General features: G+C 45.2%; 1 protein-coding gene across 1 annotated transcript in view; it reads right to left on the bottom strand.

The window, feature by feature from the left end:
- The window catches only part of CPXM2 (carboxypeptidase X, M14 family member 2), a 141,951-nt gene that overhangs the window by 12,355 nt on the left and 105,011 nt on the right, over positions 1 to 24,585 (bottom strand). Inside the window, exons 7-11 of the mRNA XM_037804453.1 lie at positions 19,096 to 19,184; positions 12,158 to 12,281; positions 10,810 to 11,006; positions 9,036 to 9,215; positions 3,390 to 3,687 (exon numbers count right to left, since the gene is read on the bottom strand). Coding sequence (XP_037660381.1) covers positions 3,390 to 3,687; positions 9,036 to 9,215; positions 10,810 to 11,006; positions 12,158 to 12,281; positions 19,096 to 19,184 — 888 coding nt within the window. The remainder of the gene's footprint in view (positions 1 to 3,389; positions 3,688 to 9,035; positions 9,216 to 10,809; positions 11,007 to 12,157; positions 12,282 to 19,095; positions 19,185 to 24,585) is intronic.

Here is a 24,585-nt window from a genome sequence, read left to right as displayed (position 1 = left end):
CAACTTTTTTGAACGAAGTCACTGGGAACTCTGCGAAAGCAGTATGTTACAAAGTTTTGAAAACTAAGTAGAATACAGTTTTCATTCACTTCTATGTGTTTTCCCTGGGTTGAAGCAGTCATTGGGAACTCTGAAAGTAGTATGTTACACAGTTTTGAAAACTAAGTTGCATACAGCTTTCATTCACTTCTTTGTGTTTTCCCAGGGCTGAGAAACAACTTTTTTGAAGGCAGTCACTGGGAAGTCTTAGAAAGCAGTATGTTACACGGTTTGAAACTAATTTGAATACAGCTTTCATTCACTTCTATATGTTTTCCCAGGGAAACACACAATGAAGTGAATGGATCAGCCGAGAGGAAACACACAGAAGTGAATGAAAGCTGTATTCAACTTAGTTTTCAAATCTGTGTAACATACAACTTTCACAGACTTCACAGTGACTGCGTTTATCAAAGTCATTTTTTCAGGCCAGGGAAAACACCTAGAAGTGAAAGAAAGCTGAATTAAATTTAGTTTTCAAAACTGTGTAATATTCTGCTTTCGCAGTGTTCCCAGGAACAGCATTAAAATAAGATCTTATTCAGCACAGGGAAAACACATAGATGTGAATGAAAGCTGCATTCAACTTAGTTTTCAAAACAGTGTAACATTCTAGGGGGTCGGTGCTAAAGAAAGTGGGGGCCAGGTAGGCTGGGCCCTGCACCGACTGAGGAAAAGAGCAAGTCCTCCTGAGCTTCAATACTCATTTTTGTTTGTTCCTCTGATTTCCAGCTAGTCTGTTCCTTAACAGTGCACAGACATGCTGGGCTGCTGGTCCCACAGCCTCTTGTCCCCCCTTTCTGTGAGACAGGCCTTTAATCAAAGCCTGGGGTGGAAAGAGCAGTTGGATGAGAGGGCTGGGACGGAGTCGAGTTCATGGCAGCCCTTTGCATGGGGCCTGGCTGAGGAAGACTGGTCCCAGTGAAGGATGTCAGTCAAAACACCACGTCAATTCATCCAGTCGAGGCTGAAGAACGGAATCTCAGAGGCCACAGGAGGCCAGTGGACATCGACGTCCACTGGGTTAGCACAGACTCGGGCCTCCTGGAACATGCACATGAAACTACTGTCCTTCCCAACCACTCAGGCCTTGTTAGTCCTGAGCTAAATGTGCTCACCACAAATTCAGGGGTTGGCCTACTAGTTGCCATGCATGTCCTTAAAACACAGTAAGCGCTGTTAGACCAGTTAAGTAGGATTGGCAAAATCATGGGAAACCAGAAGAGTGGCAGAAAAGCTAGCGCCGTATCATCTTTGCAACGGATTTCCAGCCCTTCAGAGTATGTCACATGGATGAGAATACTTGCCAGAGAGGCTTTGAGAGTGAACTTCATTTGCTCCAGACAGTTCTTTACAAGCCTTTGGTCCTGGCTGGGGACGGCGAGACATTCCTTGGGTCCTTTCTTTGACTGGAGTCCTTGCCACGTCTCACACTGCAATCTCGAGCACGGAGATGTGTTTCTTAAAGCTCTGTGCACCCGATGCTATCACAGCGCCTGCCTCTACGGGGGCAGGGGGACACGGGCTTGCAGCTGTGGAGCAGAGAGGCACTACGCCATTGTGGAGTTAAAACGCACACACTCCAAATGATGTGCAATCTGAAACATATTGGCCCTTGGTCTAAACTGCATCTCTCTCATTAGCAAGCGACTGCCAGGGCACTGCACATGAGTGAGAAATTAAACAAACAAAAAGTGGGAAGGATGTGGGGGGGATGGGAAAGGAAATTAGATAGCATTGTATTAATCGACAAAGAAATGAGCCTGCAGACTTCATTACACCACCAGGAAGAGGAATGATTAAAAAGACTTGAGCTACCACATGGCTCTGCCACAAAGTCCCTGAAATGATGGAAAATATAATTGATAGAAAAAAATCACAGACTGCCTATGTGATTATGTGGCAGCAACTTCTAAAGACGTTTCTATTGACCCGATCCTGATGGCTCCAGCTGTGTCCGTATCCAATTTAGTCCCCAAGTCCCAGTGTCTCGAAAACAAACTGAGATATTTCATTTAAAGATCTTTATAGGTATTATGGCCAAAATTTAAAAGCAAGAATGCTTTTTGCCATTAGGATACCTTCTTGTTAGATAGGGATTTGCATTTTTTAAATGGAAATAAAGGTAAATAAAATGCCTTTGCTTGGTATGCAGCCAAGAAAAAATGACAAGCTTTCTGTACATTTTTCAAAATGGCTATGGAAGCAAATACTTTTACTACTTTTATTCTTTTCCCAAGTGCAGAAATACACCTGAAAAATATGTGAATGTTAAAACTCTATCAAAGTTAAAAGAATATTAAAGTTGATGAGTGAAATAGAGAGTAAGGATATGCTTATATAAGAGGGTGGACGGTCAGCATGCCACTGAAAGGGGGGAAAAGGCCAGAGATGGGAACTAATCACAACTGTTTCTGATAAGCCAGACACTGAGCACGCCCCATCTGTCATTTACATAATCCCCACAGCAATCCTGAAGGGAGATATCATTGTCATTGCCACCATCAGCATGTCCACTTTACAAATGGGGTGAAAATGGAGCTTCAGAGAGGTAAGGTAACTTCCCCAAGGTCACACAGCAGCTAAGTGATGGAGTGCAATTTGAATCCAGGTCTATCTGACAGGGAATATTTTTCAAATTCATCATTGGCCTGACCAATCCTCACAAAGTCAAGAAAATAAGCAGCTGAGCTTTGTTCCCAATGTCTTGTGATCCCAATGCACAGGGACCCCAAGGAATGGAACCAGGGGCCCTCAGCTGGGGACAGCCCCGAGACAGGAAGGGAAGTGCTCTCCTATGACACGAGACCGCAGGGTCCTCTCTGCCTGCCGGGAAGGAATTCCTGACGTCTGCGATGGAAGTGCTCTCTGGACATGCAAACCAACTGGGCTCTGACCAGATGCCGCGGGTGTGACCGGGAGGCCACCTGCTGATCTCCAGTGGGTAGGAGCCATGTATGAGATGGTTTCACCACACCACACGCTGGGCCAGCAGGACACACCTGCAGCTCCCAGTCACATCACAGCTGGGCTCGGAGTCATCATCCAGGCCCCCTCTGCAGGCTTACTGCACGGAAGGTCCCCCCAAATCTGGACGCCTCCAGGTAAAGAGCCTGGCTTCAGCCCCAGCACCAGCTCTCTGCCCCCTGCTGGGTTTGCTTACACCCAACTCAAAGACTGTTCCAAGGATGAAATAAAATGTATTTGTAAAGTGCTTAGCCAAGCACTGTAGCACATTATAAATGCTCAACTCTGGTTGCTCTTATTTAGCAATAATGCAATTATTATGATAACAGGGGTGGAGGCTTCGTTTGGCCCCACGGCAAGGAGCAGGACTGATGGAGACTTACTTCCGGCCACAGTGTGCCAAGAAGCACCGTTGACAGTCCCGTCTTCCTTCTGGAAGTCCTCCGTGTGGCACACTCTCCTCCGGGCATCAGTCATGAGGCGGTGGGTGGAGGCGTAGGAGTAGGCCAGCCAGCGGAACACGTGGTCGTCGGGCGTCGGGGTGGCCTCCTGCGTCTTCCAGGGCGACCGCACCATGTCGTAGGGGTACGCCACCACCAGCTCGCCCCCCTGCAGGTTCCCACCCAGCACAAAGGGGATCTTTTCCATCCAGGCTATGACTGCCCGGGTCTCTACTGCCACCTGCAAACATTGAAAGTCAGAAACACACTTTGGGAAGTAAAAGGAGGAAATTCCCGTATCTCCCTAGCTCTCAAAACAGGAACATACATGAGAAGGCAGTAACTTTACGGAACACGCTTAGCAAAATTTAGGATGCCAAAATCTGTCCTGGAAAAACTGAACTTTTTGGAAATAATGGATATAAAAAGGGAAATTCAGGGAAATTTCTCTTCAAAGGAAAGTCCAGTGGATAAACAAAGAGGAAACAATGGAATTATGGTATCACCAATTCAGAATGCCAATGAATCAACGGGTTAGGCACGTTCACCAACGGCTGCAAATAGCACAAAAAAAGAAAGAACCAGACAAAATGTGCTTACTGCTGCAAGAATGCACACCTCAAAAATGATCAATCCTGAATTTGACCTCCAGTTCAGGGATCAGCAAACTTTTTTCTATAAAGGACCATGCAGTCAATATTTAAGTTTTGCAGGCCATAAGGTATTTGTTGCAACCACTCAATCCTGCCATTATAGCAGGGAAACATCGTAGACATTTTGCAAATGACTGAGCCTGGCTGTGTGCCAATAAAACATTCGCAAGAACAGGTCCTGGTCTGATTTGGCCCATGGGCTGTAGTTTACCAACGACCCTGCTCTACCTTGTCTGGATCCAACTGATAATTTACAGGAAATACAGAGGAATATGTTATGTGACATCACATCACAGGGATGCAATTATAAGCAACCAGTGTTTTCCACTATGAGACAAACGACCTAGGTTTTGTTTTTTTTTAAACAACAACCACAGCAAAACTGCAAGGAGAAAAGAAAGTAGTAGAGGAGAAAACCATAGTTTAAAGGAGACTTTGAAAACTTATAAACCAATCAAAATGAATTGGGTCTTAATGTAAATTCTGATTAAATACTGTAAAAACAAACAATGATAATAGGGACATTGAATGGGTATTGTATACCATTAAGAAATATTTTATTTTGATATGATGTTAGGTTATGGTTTTAATAGAGTCCCGGTCTTTTAGAGATACATACTAAAATATTCAAAGATGAAATATGATGCCTGGCATTTGCTTCAAATAATCTGGGGGCAGAGGGAAGAGTGGGTGAAGGTATAGATGAATTATGAATCACTAAGTGTTGAAGCTGAGGTGGGACATTTATAGCTGTCTCTCTAATTTTGAATATGTTTCCCATTTTTTACAATGAAAAGTTAAAAAAAATGAAATAAAACTTACAATGTAAAAGCTAAAATTGGAAAGTCTGATGTAGTCAAATACTGATCAATGAATCAAGCATGTATCATAAATACTGATCCCTATGAAGATAATCTTAGTAGAATAAAACTGATATGGAAAAGAAATGAACAATGAAAATGGTTTAACTGTGCAGTATAGAAAATTAAGGAATGAAATTGGCTTGATAGGATTCATTAAGTTTTAAACACATCAGAGACCCTGGGTTGGACTAATCATAGTCCTTAGTTCTTTCTATATATTATTACTGAGCCATGCTTGGCCCTCTTAGTTTACATATTTCAGTATAATAAACACCTGCAAACCCACCACCCAATATGTGCATGTTTAAGAATGTACCATTGAGTTTTCCTTGTTTTTGATCTAAGAAAAGAATGGGTGAATCATACTAACTGTTGTCTTCTGCATTTTTTTTTCTACTCAGTTTTGTTTCTAAGATTTGTATGCATTGACACGTATCAGTATAGTTCAGTCTTTTTCACTGCAATGTGAATATCTCAACAATTATCTTATCTACTCTTGTGATGATGGGTATAGAGGGTATTTTCAATTCTTTTGCTATAATGAACAGATTGCTTTGAACTTTCTTATGTTGTCTCTGAAATATAAGTACTGAAATTTATCTTGCATATATAACCAGGAGTGGCATTGCAGAGTCATAAAATATATAACTATTCCACTTTATTAGGTAATTTAATTATTTTCCAAAGCTCTTGTGCTAATCCACACTCCCATGCACAATGTCTAAAAGATCCCTGACCTATATCCTCTCCAACCCTTCAGTATTGTCAGGCTTCTTAGTTTTGCCAGTCAAATGGATTGTCACATGTACAATTCCTTAATATTAGTGAGGTTAAGCATCATTCAATGTTTATTAACCATGTTTTGTCTTCCATGAATTGCCTAGTCATACCTTTCACATTATTATACTGGTTTGTTCATATCATTCTTATTTATTCGTTATTCTATTTTTTCAATTCTAATTATTTCTCAGTTACATAATTTGTAAATAACTTTTCCCAGATTATAACCTGTCACTGAAATTTTAAAAATCTTTTGATGACCAAGCTTTCTTGTTTTCATGTGGTTGAATTTACTAATCTCAAATTTTATGATTAATGTTTGCATTTCTTTAAAATAGTTTTCCTCATCCTGAAAGGTAATCACTTATATCCTGAAACTCTCAAGTTTTACTTTTGCATTTGACTTCTTAATCTATTGTGTGTATGTGTGGTACAAGCAGGGACCTATCTTCAGTTTAATCATCTTTTCCATCTCCATTTTTATGCAGTCTATTCTTTCCCCAGTGGTTGGACAGATATCAAAATCCTATCATGTGTGAATCTGCTTCTGGACATTCTGTTCCATTCCATGACTCTGTCTGTCTGTCCTTCTGCCAATCCACACCAGCATCATTGCTATAGCATCACAATGTCTTTGTTTTTGAAGGGACAAGCTCTCCCCTACCTTTATTCTTAAGAAATCTCCTAGCCATTCTTGACCTAAGAATAAATCTAACAAAAACTGTGCACAACCTGCACACAAAAACACTAGAATATTATACAAAGGACATTGAAGAAATCCTAAATAAATGGAGAGCTATCCCATGTTCATGGAAAGTAATATTTAACATCACAAGTTGTGATCCATAGTTTTAGTGCAATAGTTCCAATATGGATCACCCAAAGTGATCAGTAACTTTAATATAATTCCAATCAAAACACAGCATGGTTTTGCTGTTGTTTTATTTTGTTTTTGAAACCTAACAAGTTGACGCTAACCTTTACATGCAAGGGCACTTGTATATTTTAGTTTACTAAGCGATTTTATTATGAATGGTGGTTAAATCTTATCAAATGTTTCTTTCTGCAAATTACTTCATAATGCTTCTTTGTTTTCTACTGTCTCATTGACTTCTATTCTTACTTTTTTATCCCAGTCTTTCTTTGGGTTTCTTCTATTATTCTTTTGCTATCATTTTCAGCCTTTCTTCTTTATCAATGTAATCACTTAAAGTTATACATTTCCTTAATGCATTACTTCCGCTATATGCCATAAATTTTGATATGTAATGACTTTTGTTATCATTCAGTTCTAATAATTTTTTAGTTGCCAGTATGATCTTTTTCTTTCACTCACTATTTAAAAGTGCTTTTTAAAAATTTTCTAAATACATGATGACGTTCCAATTATCATTTTATAGCTGCCTTCTAGCTTTCTGTATGGTGGTGAGAGGTTGTGGACTATGTGACTCCTATTTTCTGAAATTTGATGAGATTTCCTTTTCAGCCCAGTGCATAATAAATTTTTTATAAAGTTCCAAGCATTCTTGAGAAGAGTATGTATTCTCTAATTATTGAAGTAGAATTGTCATAAGTCCCTTGTGTCGAGGCTGTTAATTTTGTTATTCAAATCTCCTCTCTCTTTGCTGATTTTTCATCTGTCTAATCTCTCCAAAAATGAGAGGTGTATTGGCACCTCTCCCTGTGATGGTGGATTTGTGTAATTCCCCCCACATTTCTAGAAAACAACAAGCTCAAAATCCTAAATTCTAGCCTTAAAGCAAAGGCTGAACTCTAGGAACTTTCCATGACTGTGCTAAAATAATTACTTATCTCTTACAGCTGTGGGGCTAAGAGAACTGACAATCAAATTCCAATTTTGATTCAAGGGTTGCCAAATTATGACATCACTTGAATTCACAGCTTGGCCAGGTGTCACTAGGACAAAAACAAAAGAGAGGGTTTCTGTGTATTAGAATTAGGACACATGAGAAAGAATTTGGAAGACTCATGGGTTCCCCCACATCCCTCACCCCAAATAAGATGCCTGGGGCATCCTAACTAACCCTACAGGGCATTGCCATTGCCTTTTTTTCATAATTTAAATGGGAGTTTCTGGAAGGCAAGGATTATACCTACTGTGACTTCATTCAATGCAATGACCAGGCTGGTCCTTGTCCAGTGAGCAGAGCCAGCCCGTGCCGCAGGCTGGACTTCCGAGGCCAAGCAGGAGAGTTGCTGCTCTCTAGCTGTTCTCCCTTGAATCCTCAAGGGAGGTGCAATTCTTTTTGAAATTGGCTATGCACTTGCCTAAAATACAGCAATCCCCAGCCTTCGCTGCAATGGGTTGATACCATGTGAGTAAAATCTGGTCAGTGAGATTTAATCAGAAGTATTATATAGGGATTCTAGAAGGGCCTCTTATCTGAGAGGAAGACCTGTTTTTACTCTGTATCTCCTCCTCCTTCACAGACATGACAGCTGGAGCACCATCTGCCATCTTAATCCCGACCTTGAGGAGGGAGGTCACATGCTGACCTGGGGCAGACAGAAAGACAAGACGGATCCTGGCTATCTGAGGATCATGGCCCTGGGCCATCTGCTTCCAGGATTCTTTCAGGTGAAGGAAGAAATAAACTTCTACCTTGTTAAGCCACTGTGATTGTAGATTTTTGGTTATATGCAGCTGAACCTAACACTAACTTACATAGCAATCAAGGCAGGCCTCTTGAAAGACATAAATGATCAACGAACAGGGGTTAGGAGTTATAGGTTATAGGTTATTATAACTGGGGGCCATGGATGCAATAAAAGGCACGGAACATTTGCTGAGAATGATGCTCTTTGTGAAACAAGACCTAAGACATTTGGGGAAAACGTTTCTCATCCACTTTCACCTTTCTTTCTGAAGAACTATATGTAATAAATCTATGGGGACTTATGAAAATAAAATGAGCTCTCTCAAGCAATCAGTGAGAGCTAAGGATATTTCATAGCAATAAAACAGAATATTGAGGATAATAATGGTAATAACAATAAACACACAATTCTAGGATTCCATGTAGTGTTGCTATGTTTTTGAAGCATTATGTGGTTATAAAGAAATATAATCAAATGATTTCTTTTCTATAGAGAATCTCCCCAGATATGAACTTAAAAGGTGGTTATTATCTAGCACATTCCTTACATTTGAAGGAAACATGAAGGGGAAAAAATGATTTCATCTCGCTCTGAAATGTCATATCCTCTGCAAATACGAGTGAGTGTTAAACTGGCCTTCCGCTGCTCTAAGTTTATGGGGTATTTTTACTCACCGTGGCATTTTCAGACTGAAACCACTCAGGAATTGCAATATAGTGGTTGGGAACTTTCCTCGGGAGGTTCCGCCGGTCCTCTGCCTCCCAGAGGGGTGTGTTTAGGTCAGGAAAGTTGTTGTTAATGTCGATCCCATCGTGGGTCCAGCGCCCCAGGGACCAGCCTCCCAGCTCCGAGCCCTGGGAGACAATTCAGAGCGTGAGACCCCACAGCTGCAGGCAGTCCTGCCTCTCCGTACCCGAGCCACCTCCATCTCCAGCTGCAATGGGTCTGTGTCTTTAAGCTTCTGGACCCTCCAAAGGACAACACCAAAAAGCTTTTCCTATTGGTATTTGATGGGTGGTGGATAATGCTGCCAAATCACTCCAAAGGGGGATGCAGAGAGCCACTCCTGCCACGGAGCAGTGCTCAAAATATATCAGGGCTCCAGTCCGCCTCTTCTCTCCTCCCCTCTACACTGGTCGGCTTAGCCTCCTCGCAGCAATGAATCCAAGACCTCATCATTGCAAAACCAACCACCACCACATGAACGCATTCGCACCACCGTGCCCAAGTTACTGCCTTGCTATTTGGCATTGCAAAGCCCCAACTGACTGCAGTTGATCGTCACCATTCATAGATTCTGTATTTTCAAATTTGCCTACTCACTAAAATTTATTTGTGATTCCCAAATCAATATTTGTGGTAGTTTTGAAGTCATTCATGGACATACATAGAGTGGTGAAAATTTTGAGTGGCCCGATGCTTACGTTCCCAGCTGAGGTCAAACAAGAGTGACACCCTGCCGACTTGTTGAGGCTCTCATTCTGTAAATGAGTGCCCTTCATATGGTATATTTAGTGCCACGCTTTTGCATTTTTGCACTTTGGTATGTGTAATTTTGCTGTACAAAATTACCCCCCAGTGTAGTGCTGAAGTGCTGTCTAGTGTCCCTAAGCACGAGTGGGCTCTGATATGCCTTACGGAGAAAATGTGTGCATTGGGTGAGCTTGGTTCAGGCCAGAGCCATGGGGCCGTTGGCCATGAGTCTGTTACTGAATCAACGAGACCTATTAAATGTGGTGTCTTTAAACAGAAACACACACTAACCAAGGTTATGTGTTGATTAAGTGGTGACAACGTGAGCAGAATCTTGCAGGAACCTAACCCTGTATTTCTGCCAGGAGCAATGCTTCAGTGTTTGCTAATTCAGTGTTTGCGGTGACTTCATAGAACATAACTACCGTGAATATTGAGAATCCTCTGTATTTGCACCAATTAAAAATGCAAACACAATTCTGTATTGTAAAACGTGCACTTGGGTACCTTGGTTTTCAATATGTATTTTCCATTTCATTCCTACATACTGTGATATATAATTATTACTATAAAACATAATACTAACTACATTCTTTACATAATGGAGATCGATTGGAACATGAAATACAAATAATAGAACAATAAAAGCGCCTCTCATCAGAGGGCTGATGAAAGGATGAAAGTAATAACCCTGGTTAGCCCAGGCCTGGAGGTGCTCAGAGGAGAAGCTCAGGAACCGTTAGGTGTTACTTTCCTGTTGGACTGTCATCCCTTTACATATAACAATACTATCGATCATGTTGAATTTTCCCTGTGTGGTGTCACTGTAATTCTCAACCCTGCCCGCGTCTTTCCGACGCCCCGTGGGGCCTTCCTGTCTAGCACAGGTGCCTGACAAGGATGCTCAGGCCGTCAAACTGCACGAGGACTTGGCTGAGCGCCCGGGAGCTCCGGGGGCGCAGGGAGCCGGGTTACCCCTTGGAAGGCCGTCTCGTAGCCGTCGGGGTTGAGGGAGGGCAGGATGTGGATCCGGGTGTCCTCCACCAGGCGGACGACGCGCGGGCTCCGGGCCAGGTACTCCTGGCACAGGAACTGCATCAGCAGGAGCGTCAGCTCGCGGCCCAGCACCTCGTTGCCGTGGGCGCCGGCGATGTAGTGGAACTCGGGCTCGCCTTTGCTCAGAGAGGGGGAGAAATACAGGCTCTCGCCGGACGCTTACAGCAGACAGCGCTAATCACATTACGTTAGGGGAAAAGGTCTTGGAGTAAGTTAAGACTTACAGCTCCAGCCCATCTGTTCTTTCAAATGAACCTCCATAATTATATCAGTGCCATTTTTTTATTCCTAGTTATGTAGGTAAGAAAATATGTAGAAAAATCTATGACGACACCAGCTACGGGGTCGTAAGATATACTCTTATTTAGCAAGAATAGACAAAATGACAGTGCTTTTAGTTTAAAATTTGCCAGTTAAACCATAAGCCATAACAATTACTTTTCTACTTTTTCTTTAAAATACTTCCTACTAAATTTTACAAGAACATAAAGATGAATAAATATAAGCATAAAAGAGTCCATCAGGCCAAATCAGCAATTACATAATTTTATCAAGGGGGCTATCTTAGAATATTCTTAAACATTGGCATTTGTCAGTGCTGGGCATAAGCTAAGATTGCCTCTTCTTTGCTCACTGATAAAGCTGCTGCTTTTAAAGAAATGTGATTTTCACCAACAGATAAAGCCCTTACCCTTTAAAAGAATAACTCCCGGGAGAAACTCCCAAGATATTGATGAATGTTAAAGTTGAGTGAATTGGACAAATCTTTGTACTCAAATATCAACGGATTTCAAAAGGACTTCCAGATTTACTGAAAAGAAAACCCAAGAAGCCTGTCTGACCTGCAGGAACACAGGTTTGGGAGTGATCAAACAGGAAATGGCTGAAAACAGGAAATGCTTGAAAATAAGATTGAGAGAAAAAAGATTTGGAGGGGACCCCTGTTATTCTGAGCCATTAAATGACCAGGGGGTCCAGATTCTTCTTGTGGAAGAGAACACCATCCTAACTGTCTCCAGCCACCTTCATTTCTGTGCAATTGTGACTTGTCTCAGAGACGGAGAACATGGAATTAAAAAAGGGTTAATCTGGAGAAAAGGAAGGTATTTCTAGATTATTCTAAAGTCTATACCACAATATGAGAGCTACCCAAAGTTAAGTCTACATGGACAACCCATGTCCTCTTCCACGAATATTCTCATAGGGGTGGACCAACTCCTGGCCCCAAAGGAGAGAGGGGCAGCCACATCACAGAAGCACCCCTTACCCACTTCATGTTCCCCAGGGTTGTCGGAAATCTCCACAGCGTACAGCTTCAGGCCCTGGTGGCTTTTGCCAATGTTGTAAATTCTGGTGATATTGGGGCACATTTCATTCACAACCTTCATCAACTGAAAAACAAAATGAATTAAAGGCCCTAAGCAAGGATGGCCATAGACTGAAGGAGACAGAGCTCCTGAGAAGACGACCCTTCTCCTGCTCTCATCCCACAGTCCCCCGTGCGCCCCCATCCTCCCTCCACAGCAGCTTCTGTTCCTTCTGCCTGGACACCCTCCTTGTGCCCTTTCCCCTGGGTGCTGCCAGCTGCTCTGAGAAGGAACCCCTGGCCGCTGGCACCTCCCAGCTGACACCATGCTCCTGCACCCTGGGTTGTGACTATTACCTTTGTGCTGTCATGGTCTGTTTTCTTATCGTCCCCTCGCTAGACTGCCAGGGGACAGACTGGGCCTTTATCTCAGAATCTCTGCTTATTACTGAATACCAATTTTTTTCATACTTTAATGAGCATGTACTATATCAGGCTGAGAAAGCAGACACTGTCCCTGCCTGCCTGGAGCTTGCAGTGCAACCCCGCAGAGACGCAAGCACCTGATAAGACTAAGAAGGGTCAGCGGAGGTTGACTACACCAGTGGGAGTGATGGGGCTGGAGGAAATGCAGGCTTCAAGAAGAAAGCGACATCAAAAGGATTTTTGCTCTCTGAATTTTGCTCTTAAAGTTGAGCTAGTCATTGAATGGCAGCTTCATTCTGCTGAGAACGCAAGGGGCTGCCTCGGTGGCGGTGGACAGACACTCCCTCTCCCCAGAGCTTGCCTCGCATGTGGGGCTGTAAGGAAGCTGCTAAGCAGCTTTGATTTGCTGGGTGAAATATGTTTTGCAATCCCTGAGTAAATTAGATCCAATTCAAAGGGCATCTGTTTGTTCACTCGGCAACGAGCACGGAAGGCTGCTCCTCACCAGCCCTCACCCAGGCATGGAGAGGACCGAGACGTCCCCAAGCTGATGGGAGTGGATGTAGCAGCAGCAGGGGATGGTTGCACGCAGGCGTGAGAGACCAGGAGGGCAGCTGCCGTGCTGGGGAGCAGGAGGAAGGCCTCCCAGCCGGGGTGCCGGGCAGGCGGGCACCCACCAGGAAGGGCTGCATCCTTCTGAAAGATGAGCTGGAGAAGAGAGAAAGGGCCTGGCACACCAAGGGGCGGCGGGCACCGGGAGGTTCTCTGACCATCTCTCAAAGAAATGCTGACCACCCCAATTCTCCATAAAGTGTCCTTGGAAATTGTAAATAAATAAATCTGTTGCAAATTTTATGGTGGATTAAAATCTATTACAACAGGAAGATTGGTAGTGGGTAGAATGTATGATTCAGCTGAGCTCTATTTCTGCACACCTCATTCGCCTTTCATAACATAACCCTCTACAGTGACACGAGGTGGGTTTAAGCAGGACTAATGAACGTTTCTAAAGTGCTGGAGAGATTTCTTGCTGCGACTGCTTTGCTTTGGTGGCACAACTCTGAGGTGTTCCGGCTATGACTGGGGTCAGGAATTCAGGGTCCAACTCTCCCTCTGCTCCTGGGGAGGGGAGGAAACAGGCTTCCCTTTGGGATCACTCATTTTGTACTATAATATTTAAGTGCAAGAAGCCTGACTATAAAGGACCCCTATTCACAGGAGCGCAAAATCAGAAACCCCCATCAATGGAGAGACAACAAGTGTGAGAAACGAACCTTCTACACTAGGAGGGGCACCTGCTGCAGATGCATAAGCAGTGCCATGTGTCAGAAATGCAGTAAGCATGCCAGTGAGAATGAAAACAGCACCAGAAATAGAAATCTGTTTTATTTCTCTACTTGAATCTCATCATCACGACAACCAGGTGAGGTGGGTAAGGCGGATGTGACTGTCCCCATTCTATAGATAAAGAGACTGAGGGTCAGGGAGACACTGAGTGTTCTGCGCTGGGTCACCCAGCTCCAGCCAAATGGAGCCAGGACTTTGAACTCTCAGGACTCTTCAGACCCTCACATCCATCCATGAAGGTGCAATAAAGCAATCAGAACCAGCCCATCTTGGTGGCTGGGCTTGGTCTACTGCACACTGGAACTGTCTTGAAAGATGGCTGCAGGTCCTGGTCCCTGCTGGTTGCCCAGTCGCTCTTGGTCACCAGCATGGACCTGGGCACATCCCGAACGCACAATGCTCTCTTGCTTTCAGGTCAACTGAAAGTTCTGTAGACTCAAGAGTCAAGTAGGCAACGATTGGGAAGCATCTGGTATGCCCGGCTGTCACTGTCACTTCCCCTTATCAGTTAGCTGCAGGATAAATTCCCATCAGGGCTACAGATCATGACCTTGACACTGGACGAAGACAAATATCATCTTTCCCTGGGATGCACAAGTTAACCATGGACTCAGCCTCTTGGTGTGGGCTGACTCTCAGGCCGTGCATCATCAGCATCACGTCTGTATCCTCTAACCACCCACCAGCATCTCCTACCAGCTGCACTCTCCCCCCAGCGGTGCAGTGCTGGGTAAAGTGAAGCAGCCGTGTGCTGCTGTGTCGTGGTGGTACAAGCATCTTTCCCTCACAATAGAAGGATACCACGGGCATTTGAAGACCCTTCTCCTTTGGGAGGTTCTTCACAGCTCTCTCTGCACAGCGGGCTCCCTGAGACACCAGGAAGCATTTCTCCAGCGGCCATGATGACCACCAAAGCCCTGGGGAGGGTGACACGTCTGGCTCTTTACAGCTGGGCAACCGTGAACCTCACCAGAATGAAGTTCTCATTTAAACACAGCTCTTTCTTACGTAGAGAGTACAATTATTGATTTCTGGAAAGAGTCCAATTTTTTTTTTTTTTTTTTTGAGTTTGGATCTTTGTGGTAAGTGTTTGAGTCTGGATGGCTAAAGAGGAAGTAAGGAGTCGAATTTTGCTAACGGCCTTAGATAAGCACGCATTCTCCACAGGGATAATAATGCCCCCAAGAGAGAGGATTGATACTTTGGGGGCTAAAAAAATCTTAGATATTAGAATACGTTGTGATCCTCCAAAGCTCAGCCCTACCTGACAAAATCTTATTCTTCAGTATTTGGTACCATGTGGAGGGCAATTAAGAAAAACAAATGTCTAAGAAATTTCCTTAGGGTGGCAATAATAAAAAGCAGACTGAGAAACATTTCTGTGGAGAGGGCCGAGGCTTGCAACACATACAACTTCTTCAAGAATCTGTTTCCGCATCTCTAAAATGGGAATGAACTTTGCTACTGTCACCAGAACCCCACACGCTGCTTCTTCCCTCCTTGGCTGAGGGGCTAGAATAAAACAGCCTCCTTCTCTAGTAATTCATTTTCTGGAAATACATCAGAAGAAAATTAGTCACACAGAATGGTTCAATTACATGCATGGTGACGCTTGTTGTAGGGTGTTTTCTACTTTCTCAGTATTAATTAAAAGTTGGGAAATACCTAAATGATCCTGAGCAGGAAAAAACAACCGAGCAAACAGTGATGCACGCACTCACCAGAACATTCAGCGACATGATAATTACAATTATGAAGACAGCGTGGAAAATGGCTAATGGTCAAATATGAGCTGAGAGAAGCAGAGCAATGTTGCAATTACGCAATGATCAAAACCATGCAAGTTCTGTGAACTGGACAGGGGGTGGGGTGGAATGAAAACCATTCTTTAGGGTAGTGGACTTGTGGGTTATTTGCCTTCTTGTTTGTATTTGATGTTTATAGAATTGTTGGTCCAGTGAATTAAAATGTTACAAGAAAAAGTTCTCTTCTGTCACCTTTCCTCAGTTGCCTGAGAAACAGACACTGCACCTGGTCAAATGGGAAAGGAATTCTGGTGGGTGGGTTGGGGACAGAGGGAGAGGAACCCTGTGGGTGAGGAGTTGGGTGGGCCTGGACCTGCGGCTGCTGCCCAGCTCTGGCTTCCTGCCCCCATCACCCCACGCCAGGGCCAGGCTGAGCAGGGGGCAGGTGGGCAGGCTCCAGCCATCCTGGGCTGTAACGGAAATCAGGACTTCTAATTGGCTGCCTTCCAACCTAGGTTTCATTACTTACCATCTCTCTCCCTGCCTCACTTTAATTATCAACCACCCTACTGGTATTAACTGAGCAGTTGGGACCTGACAACACCAGGCTCCAAACCAGTCATTCACCCCTTCCTCAAACCCACGTCTTGCCTGACCTCTGTGGATGGTCCCTACCCCTCCCCTAACTCATCCGACAGGTGACCGAGGACTGGGCAGTCCACCTCAGATGTGCGTCTCCCTTCATCTTTCTTCAGGCCCTGCCACCCTCTCGTGAGACTTCAGCAATGCTCTCCAATCTACTCTCCATGTGACTCCACATCGGTCCCAAAGCACAGCTCTGCTCACACAGAACCCTCTGCTCACTCTCAGAGTGGGTGCAGGAGCCTTTCCCCAGCACCCAGCATCCTCTCCCAGTGGATGGCCGGTCATCCTGGAAAAATGCCCATGCCCCCTTCCTCCACACCTTGCCTCCTGCTGTCCTCTCTGCCTGCCACAGCCTGTCACACACCCGGGACCAGAGCTGACCCCGTCTGCAACCAAAGCCCTTCTCAGCCATGGTCAACCAGATTGGTCGCTTCTTTCTTCAATCCCATGACGGTAACAACCTCAAATATGCATTTTAATTGAGCGCCCGTTATGGACTGATGATGAAATGGACAGTCTCTGCCCTTATTGTCCCAGATGAGGGAGATGACAACAGAATGTAAGCAAACAAATGCCGAAGCAACTATAATCGTGGCAAACGCCACGAAGGCCTCCGGTGCTCCCCAAGCAGTTTTCTGCCTCTGCCTCATATGGAAGCATTTCTCTCCCCTCCTCCCCTCCCCATCCGCCCAGCCTGGAATAGGGCCTTACAAGTCAGTGCCCTAAAAACATTTGCTGCAAGGAGGAGTCACAAGTGTTCTCATCATTTCCCTCAGACAATGCAATAAGGTTTTCTATTTTTTCCTTCTCGCTTCCTGCGCCTGTTGTTGTTGGTTGCAAATGTCTATTTCAACAATAATATAAACTAACATTTTTTTTCCTTGAAGTAGATAGATTCCTACAGTTGTCTAGCAGGCTCCATTTGGGGAAATAACTAAAAATGCTGTCTTCATTCCCATCTCCAGGACCCAAATTGCAAATCACTTCCATCTTTAATATTCCTCGGGACTGACAAATGCTCCAGTGGCGTTCTGCTGGGCGACGGGACCTCAGAGGGGTCACCAGTGTCACCCGAGGGGGCTGCACAGACAGTCCCTCGGGCTTATGTCCACTGGGCATGATGAAGCACACTCCACTGCTTTCCTTATGTCCAAAGAATCCCACGCCCCACATGGGACAACTACCTACGGATACCAGCTACCTGGAAGCTCAGTCTAAATGCATTTAGATGTATTGCTTTTGACATCAGTTCCCCAACTGAGTTGACACTTGTCTAACTGTTAGGCTCAAAAAGATGTCCTGAGATCCCTAATGAGCAAATCTGAATTTAATACCTGAGCGCTCCATAAAACAGAGCGGCGAGTGAAGTCATATAAATACCCTGAAAATGTAGAGCAGCAGGGATAGTTTGTAGACCTCAAGTCCAAATACATTGTCTTGATTTCTGAACAGCATGACAGCAAGACAATTCCTTTAGCACTTCCCACCTCTAAGTCTGCACTGACAGGTGTCTGGAATCTGTGTGCAAGTATCGCAAGTTAAATTACATGGAGACCAAACAGGGTTTGCTCGTTCCCTGGGCTGGGGGCAGCAGGATCCCCCTCTGCTCAGCCTAACTGCTTCAACTTCAGGACCACCCCCATATTTGCCCTGGACTGCAGGTTCCTCCACTCAGCCCCTGTGAGCTCCCCCTTTGAACCATATTGCGTTGCCCTTGGTGAATCGTTGCTCTATTCCCTGGCTGTTTGTTCTGCCTCTTCAAACAGATTCTTAGATGTCTAAGGGTTTCTCATCTGCCAGCACTGCCCTACGCTTTCCAGCACCAAGCTGGGGGCAGACACTGGACAGCACTTCACAGCAAGCCATTCATCAGCTGTTTTAGCTCATCCTAATTAAACGTTTGGTCCCCTCCCCCTTCTGCACCCAGTAAGCACAGAATTATTTGGTTTTTATAGTTACATGAGGAAAAAATCTCATCTGGGATCATTTCCTTCTAATACTACTAAGTGCTATAAAGTTATCAACCAGTAGTTCTTCAGCTTGACTGTAAATTAGAATCACATGAAAAGCTTTCAAAAACTTGGAACCCCAGTCCAACTCCTAGAAATTCTGCTTTAATTGGCATCAGGTGGGGTACAAGTATAGGCATGTGTACAAATTTTCGAGCAATTTTAATATTTGACCAGAATTGAGAGTCACTGGTCTGAATAATAAAGGTGGTGCCATACACTCGCTTTGTGACTCAGTTTCCCCCACCTGTAAGCTAAGGAGAACAACCACCCCGAGCCTCCTCGGGCTGTTAGGAGGACTGAACTCACTAAGGGCTGTAAATTGCTCAGGACAGCCCCTGGCTGGTGGAGGTTCAATGTGAATTCTTCTTGTTATTACCATCAGCTTCATTCTAGACCCTCTTTCTTCTTCAAGCAACTCTCTTAAATCAATCACAGCACTCAACTACACAGAGATTCTTAAATCAGAAAAGTCTGCATTCAAATTCTTTTTCAATCCTTTGCTAGCAAGGGAGCCTTCCTTGAGTGACCCGAATTTCAAGCAGACATTGTGATCTCAAAACTACAAGCATTTACCGTCTTTAGCAAAACAAAACAATCATTCAGGTTCCTATCCCTAACACATCATCCTAAATTCTGACAAAAAAAAACTGCAATGCTTCTGGACACGTGCTGTGCTGCTCCTTGGAGAAGCTCCTGGAATGAGCCCGGGCAGTCTGGGTCTTACCTGTCGCATGTCCTTGTAGTTGTGATGCTTAAAATCCAGGTCATCAGTGGTGGTCATTTCATTCCGTCTATGATAATAGTTATTAGGATCTAGGGACAGAAATATGCATTTTAAATGCATCTACATCATTCTATCACTTGTGACGCCTCTAAGCACTGTAAGGACAGCAAAGCATTCCCAACACAGCACAGCCCCCAGCATCTACGGCTCACACAGAGGCGAGAGGGCCAACCTGTGGGAAGCAGCCTGCAATCAGAACGACCCAGTGGTTAAATGCACGGGTCCTGCAGCTGGGCTGCCTGGGTTCAAATGCCCATTCTTCCGCTTATGTACTATGCAACTTTGGGTAAGTCACTCGAGTGGTCTTGGCCTTGGTTTCCTCACCCATTAACAGGGAACATAATGGTACCTCCCTCCTTGGTCTATTGTTATTATTAAGGGCGATAACCTATGCCCTTGGCAAACTGTCAGCACTAAATGAACAAATGAATATCACAACCACAAGTATGTGCATGGAAACTTGTTAAAGTGTGGTGAGCATGATTCATTACTTACCTGGCATTCATTCTCCTAGCTGTCCTAACAGAAGCCCTGCGCTGTTTGGAAACCCCCCATCCCAAACCCTTCCCCACTTCTAGGAGGCAGACCTCATGTCCCCAGCTCCAGAGGTCTGAGTCACCTGGGCTCAGGCAACCAGAGCACAGCACCCCGCACCACCCTCAGTGATCCAGATTGAAGGGGAAGACTTGGCTGGCCCAGAGGAGGCGTGAGGAAGAATCTCTCCCCGAGCCACAGAAATGCAGCCACATGTTGCCTAGCTTCTGCTGCAGCCGTCCACTAACCACAAGAGGGACCGGCCTCGGGCTGCCTTGGGTGTCATGGATGACCCAGGGGAGAGAACTCCAATATCATCAGGACCTACTGGATCACCCAACTCGGGAGCTTAACCTTCCCTGGGACTTCCAATCATATGAGATAAGGAATTCCCTTAACAGGTGATCCAGTGGGAGCTGGGCCCTTTGGAGCTGAAGCCCCCTAACGAGAATTACCAAGTGTATTTATAGTGGTGCCCTCTGGGGACAGGGAGTTGGCAGTGGGGAGAAGGAGACGGCTGCTCCTCTCCTGATTCCCACCTATAAAGATTGACTTCTTTAGTTCCTATAAGCATGTATTGATTATATCATTACAAAAACCACCCGCAAGTTTTAGTTTCCCATCTGTGAAGACAAATACCACACAATGGATTGGCCTAACAGCAGGAATTTATCAGCTCACAGCTTCGGAGGCCAGAAGACTTGCTTCCTCCTGGGGACAGCAGCATTCTTTGGCGTTCCTTGGCTTTCTTCCAGGTTCCACTGACTTCCAGCTTCTGCTCCTCTTTTCTTCTTAAAGCCTCCAATAATAGGATTAAGGCCCATCCCCATTCAGTTGGGCCACACCTTGCTAAAAATAGCATCTTCAAAAGGTCTTATTGACAGTGGGTTCACACCCACAGGAATGGATTAACATTAAGAACATGTGTGACTTTCTTCCTGGGGGGCATAATTCAAACTGCCACACTACAGAAGAAAGGAGGGGACCTGGAAGAAGAAGGGCGAGGAGGATGAAAGGCGGAAGGGACCATTTGCAAAGAGCAGATGTATTATGTCCACCAAAATGCCACTATCTTTGATGCAATCTTGTGGGGGCAGATGTATTAGTGTTGATTAGATTGGAATTCTTTGAGTGTCTCCATGGAGATGTGACTCAATCAACTGTGAGTGAAAAGTTTGATTGGTTAATTTCCATGGAGGTGTTACGCCACCCATTCAGGAGCCATATAAAGGAGATCACAGACAGAAGGAGTTCAGAGCAGCTAAGAGTGACATTTTGGAGAGCAACTGAGAGTGACATTTTGAAGAGGAGCTGCAGCTAAGAGAGGACAAAATGCCCCAAGAGCAACATTTTGGAGAATGCCATTTTGAAATGCCACCTGGGAGAAAGCGGATGCCAGCCAGGTGCCTTCCAAGCTAACACAGGTTTTCCGGACACCAATGGCCATCCTTCAGTGAAGGTACCCCATTGTCGATGCTTTACCTTGGACACTTTATGGCCTTAAGACTGTAACTTTGTAACCAAGTAAACCCTCTTTATAAAATCCAATCCATTTCTGGTGTTTTGCATAAGGGCAGCATTAGTAAAGTAGAACATGTAGAAACCTCCAGTTATCCTTGTGGATATATTTCAGCCATCTCCAATGTTCCTCCACTTTACTCCTGTGAAGCTACTAACAGAGGGCCATGTCAGCAATGTTGGGATCACGTCAACTGTCCATGTCATCCAAGTGCCTGGAAAGACAACTCCAGAGGCAAAGGCAGTGGCGGACAATGGAAGGAGCTCCAGTAGTACCAGGAGCCTCTGGCCCAGTTCCGGTCATGCCCCAGCCAGCTGCCTGTGTTTAGTGGGGCAGCTTCCTGCCTCACCGGAAGGGCCCTCTGTCAGGTTTTAGTCTTTTCCCTCACACTATCCTCGTCAGTGGGAGGGACTTGCCTCTCCCAGTGTGGTCCATGGATCAGCTCACTGGCTGCTTATTAGACATGCAAACTTAGGCTGCAGCACAGACTTCTTGTACCAGGATCCATGCTTAACAGAATCCTGGTTGATGCACAGACATTGAAGTTAGAGAAACCTGGGGTAAAGGACTGATCACACCGCCAGCCAGAGCAAGGTGCTCAGCACGTGTTAGACACGACTGCCATCAGCTGAACCAGCTGTGCATCTGGGTCCCCACACCCACAGGTCACGGCTGCAACAACGAACTTCCCAGGGCTCACCAGCTTCAACCTGGAGAACAAGGCTGGATGCAACAAGCTAACAGTCATGTATGGAAGACCCAAACACAGAAAAGACGGTGTTTAATACTCACAAAACGTTTGCCAATCATATTATTACAATCAAATGACTGCCGCTGAAAGAGAAATGATGTGGGAGGGCAGAATGGCATTTTGTCCAAGACAGAAAGTAAAAGCAGCTCAGGTTGAGCCAAACGCCCCCCAATTATTTTTCCAGCACTTTCCTTTTGGGAGCACAGGCAGACCATCCCTTCAGGCAGGCCACCTTCCCTTTGATTTCCAAACCTGTGTGTTTCAAAGAAAAGGTAATACCTATTTCTACATTCATTTACACTTAACTTACCAACATCCTGTTTTCTAAGAGCTATTTAGTACCCTCCAAGCCTCAGGAGCCTCTTACCAAGGGACTTCAAAGCCCCCTTTGTCTTTGAACACAAGTTTTGCCTTCAAGATTTTTAGACAGATTGAAGAAAAACGGAGAACCTAAGTCCAAAGGAGCTCCATGGTTGTCAACATCCTTCTTTCCTTAAGACAATTTGCCTAAGGATCCGAACTGTCTCAAAAGCACAGGGGAGTGTATTTTACAGCCTTCAGTCTTCCCCATTTTGAACAGATACTTCTTCACTTGTCCATTTATTCTGACTGGACAGTTTTATTGAGAACCTGCCAGGAGCCCCAGGCAGTGCGTTTGATGACTGAGACCCAGCCCAGCCCTGCCCTGCCGGCCCAGCATCTACAGAGCCAGTCACCCAGCCAAGCCTGAGCAGACCTGGACAGCGCCCGGGAGCCCTGCCGGCCAGCTTCCCTCCCTCCTCCTGTGGAAAGAGAGCCCCGTTCCAGCTCCAGGCAGCTTGGGTGGAACCGTATCTATGGTTGGAAACCAACCACACCTGTGAGCATGTGACCCAGGTCTAGCCAATCACGAGCCGCTTCCTCTGGCACAGTCATTGGTTCAGAGATGACCATATGACCCACGCTGGGCCAATCAGACTTCTCTCCCAGGCTGTAGGAGGAGTCCCCTTTCCTGGAGGGCTCCCATGGGAGGATGGGGGTTTGGGGTATTCAGGGGCCGGCAAAATAGTGGGGTGGGGGGTGCTGATGCCTCCTGAAAGCCCAGAGATACTAGACCCATTCTTGCTTGAAGCCAGAGTCACATCTACTCCTGGAATGTTCATTTATGTAAGCCAAAATTTCCTTCTCTCGCTCTCTGTTCATTTGTTTAAAGCTCATTTGAGTAGGGCATCTGACACTTGAAAGAGAAGAAGTCCTGACTGATTCACCTGCGAGGCCTTTATCCTCACAGATGGAGCCCCGAGTCATCAGCCAGCTGCTTCCTTTCTCCTGCAGTTGTTTTAGACATTCCTGATGCCAAGAACCCGCTGATCCCTTCTGGAACACCTTAGTTATGGGGACAGACAAACCCCAGCAGGGCACATGGGGCCTAAAACCATCTTTCCAACCTTACCTCTCTGCCCAGCTACTCAAACATTCTGTTCTGCCCCAACTGGTCACTGTCCACGTCCCGCACACGCCTGCCTCCTCGCCCCGAGGACGCCCATCTTCCCTGGGAACTTGTCCGTACTTGCATTCAGCACGGGTCCCAGCTGCTCCATGGAGCCTGCCTGGTCAGCCTTGTTTCCATCATTTGTTACTCCTCAGACATGGTCAGATTTAAAAAAAAAAAAAAAAAAGAATCCTTAAAGCACCTCGACCACCCTTCATCTCCTTTCAAGAATCTGTTTTAACGTTTCCCTGATGCAAATTCATCGGAGCCCTTCAGACACCAAGCACTTGCCCCTTCGTGAGGCAGCCTATCCCACATTGCTAGGAAGCTCTTCCTTTTCTGCACGGAAGTCTGTCTCCCATCCTAATTTAACCCTCTTGAACTCTTATATGACTACGTGCCCCCCTTTTGTGTATGAGGATCCTACAGATTTTGAAGGAACGACATCTTCTCCTGGGTTGTCTCCACTCCTGCCTAAGCGTCCCCATTCCTTCAGTCACCCTTCATGATGATTTCCACAGCTCTCACCATCTCGGTTTTCTTTGAACACACTCTGATTTGTCAACGGCTTTCCCAACCCATGGTTTTTAAGATCAAGTACACCACTTCTGACATGGGCTAACCCCAGAGTGAGCAACTTGTTCCCGATTGCCTGGGACTGTTCTGGTTTCAAAACCAAAAGTCCTATGTCCTGAGAACTCTTCAATCCCAGGTGAATTGGGATCACCAGTCATCCTACTTAACCAGCACAAACAACCCTCTGAAGCAACTCTCTCTTTATAGGACAACTTAATTACGCAACTTAAGGTTCCTCTAGCTTGTTAAGAATCACACCAGATGCATACAAATGTTTTCTGGAAAAAAAAAATGCTAATTAATTGCTTGACCTCATGTTTGCTACCTTAATGACCAGAGTGAGAGAACAACCCCATGCCTCCATCTTTGGCTAGATACAAGACCCATTTGGCCAATGCCCAGTGATTTACGTAAATGCCACCTTTTAACCTTGAAGCTAAGGTGCTCGCTGACTTCACTCCATCCTTCACTGAGCATGTGCTATATGCCAGCCCTGGGCCTGATGGGGGGACATAAGGGCAAAAGTGCAAGGACCCAACTACCGGGGACTTAGTCAAGGCCATGGAAGGAGCGAAGGCT

The sequence above is a fragment of the Choloepus didactylus genome, chromosome 15 (genome assembly GCF_015220235.1).
Source record: "Choloepus didactylus isolate mChoDid1 chromosome 15, mChoDid1.pri, whole genome shotgun sequence".
NCBI lineage: Eukaryota > Metazoa > Chordata > Mammalia > Pilosa > Megalonychidae > Choloepus > Choloepus didactylus.
Note: the sequence above shows the minus strand (reverse complement) of the source record. Positions and strands in the feature narration are given on the sequence as shown.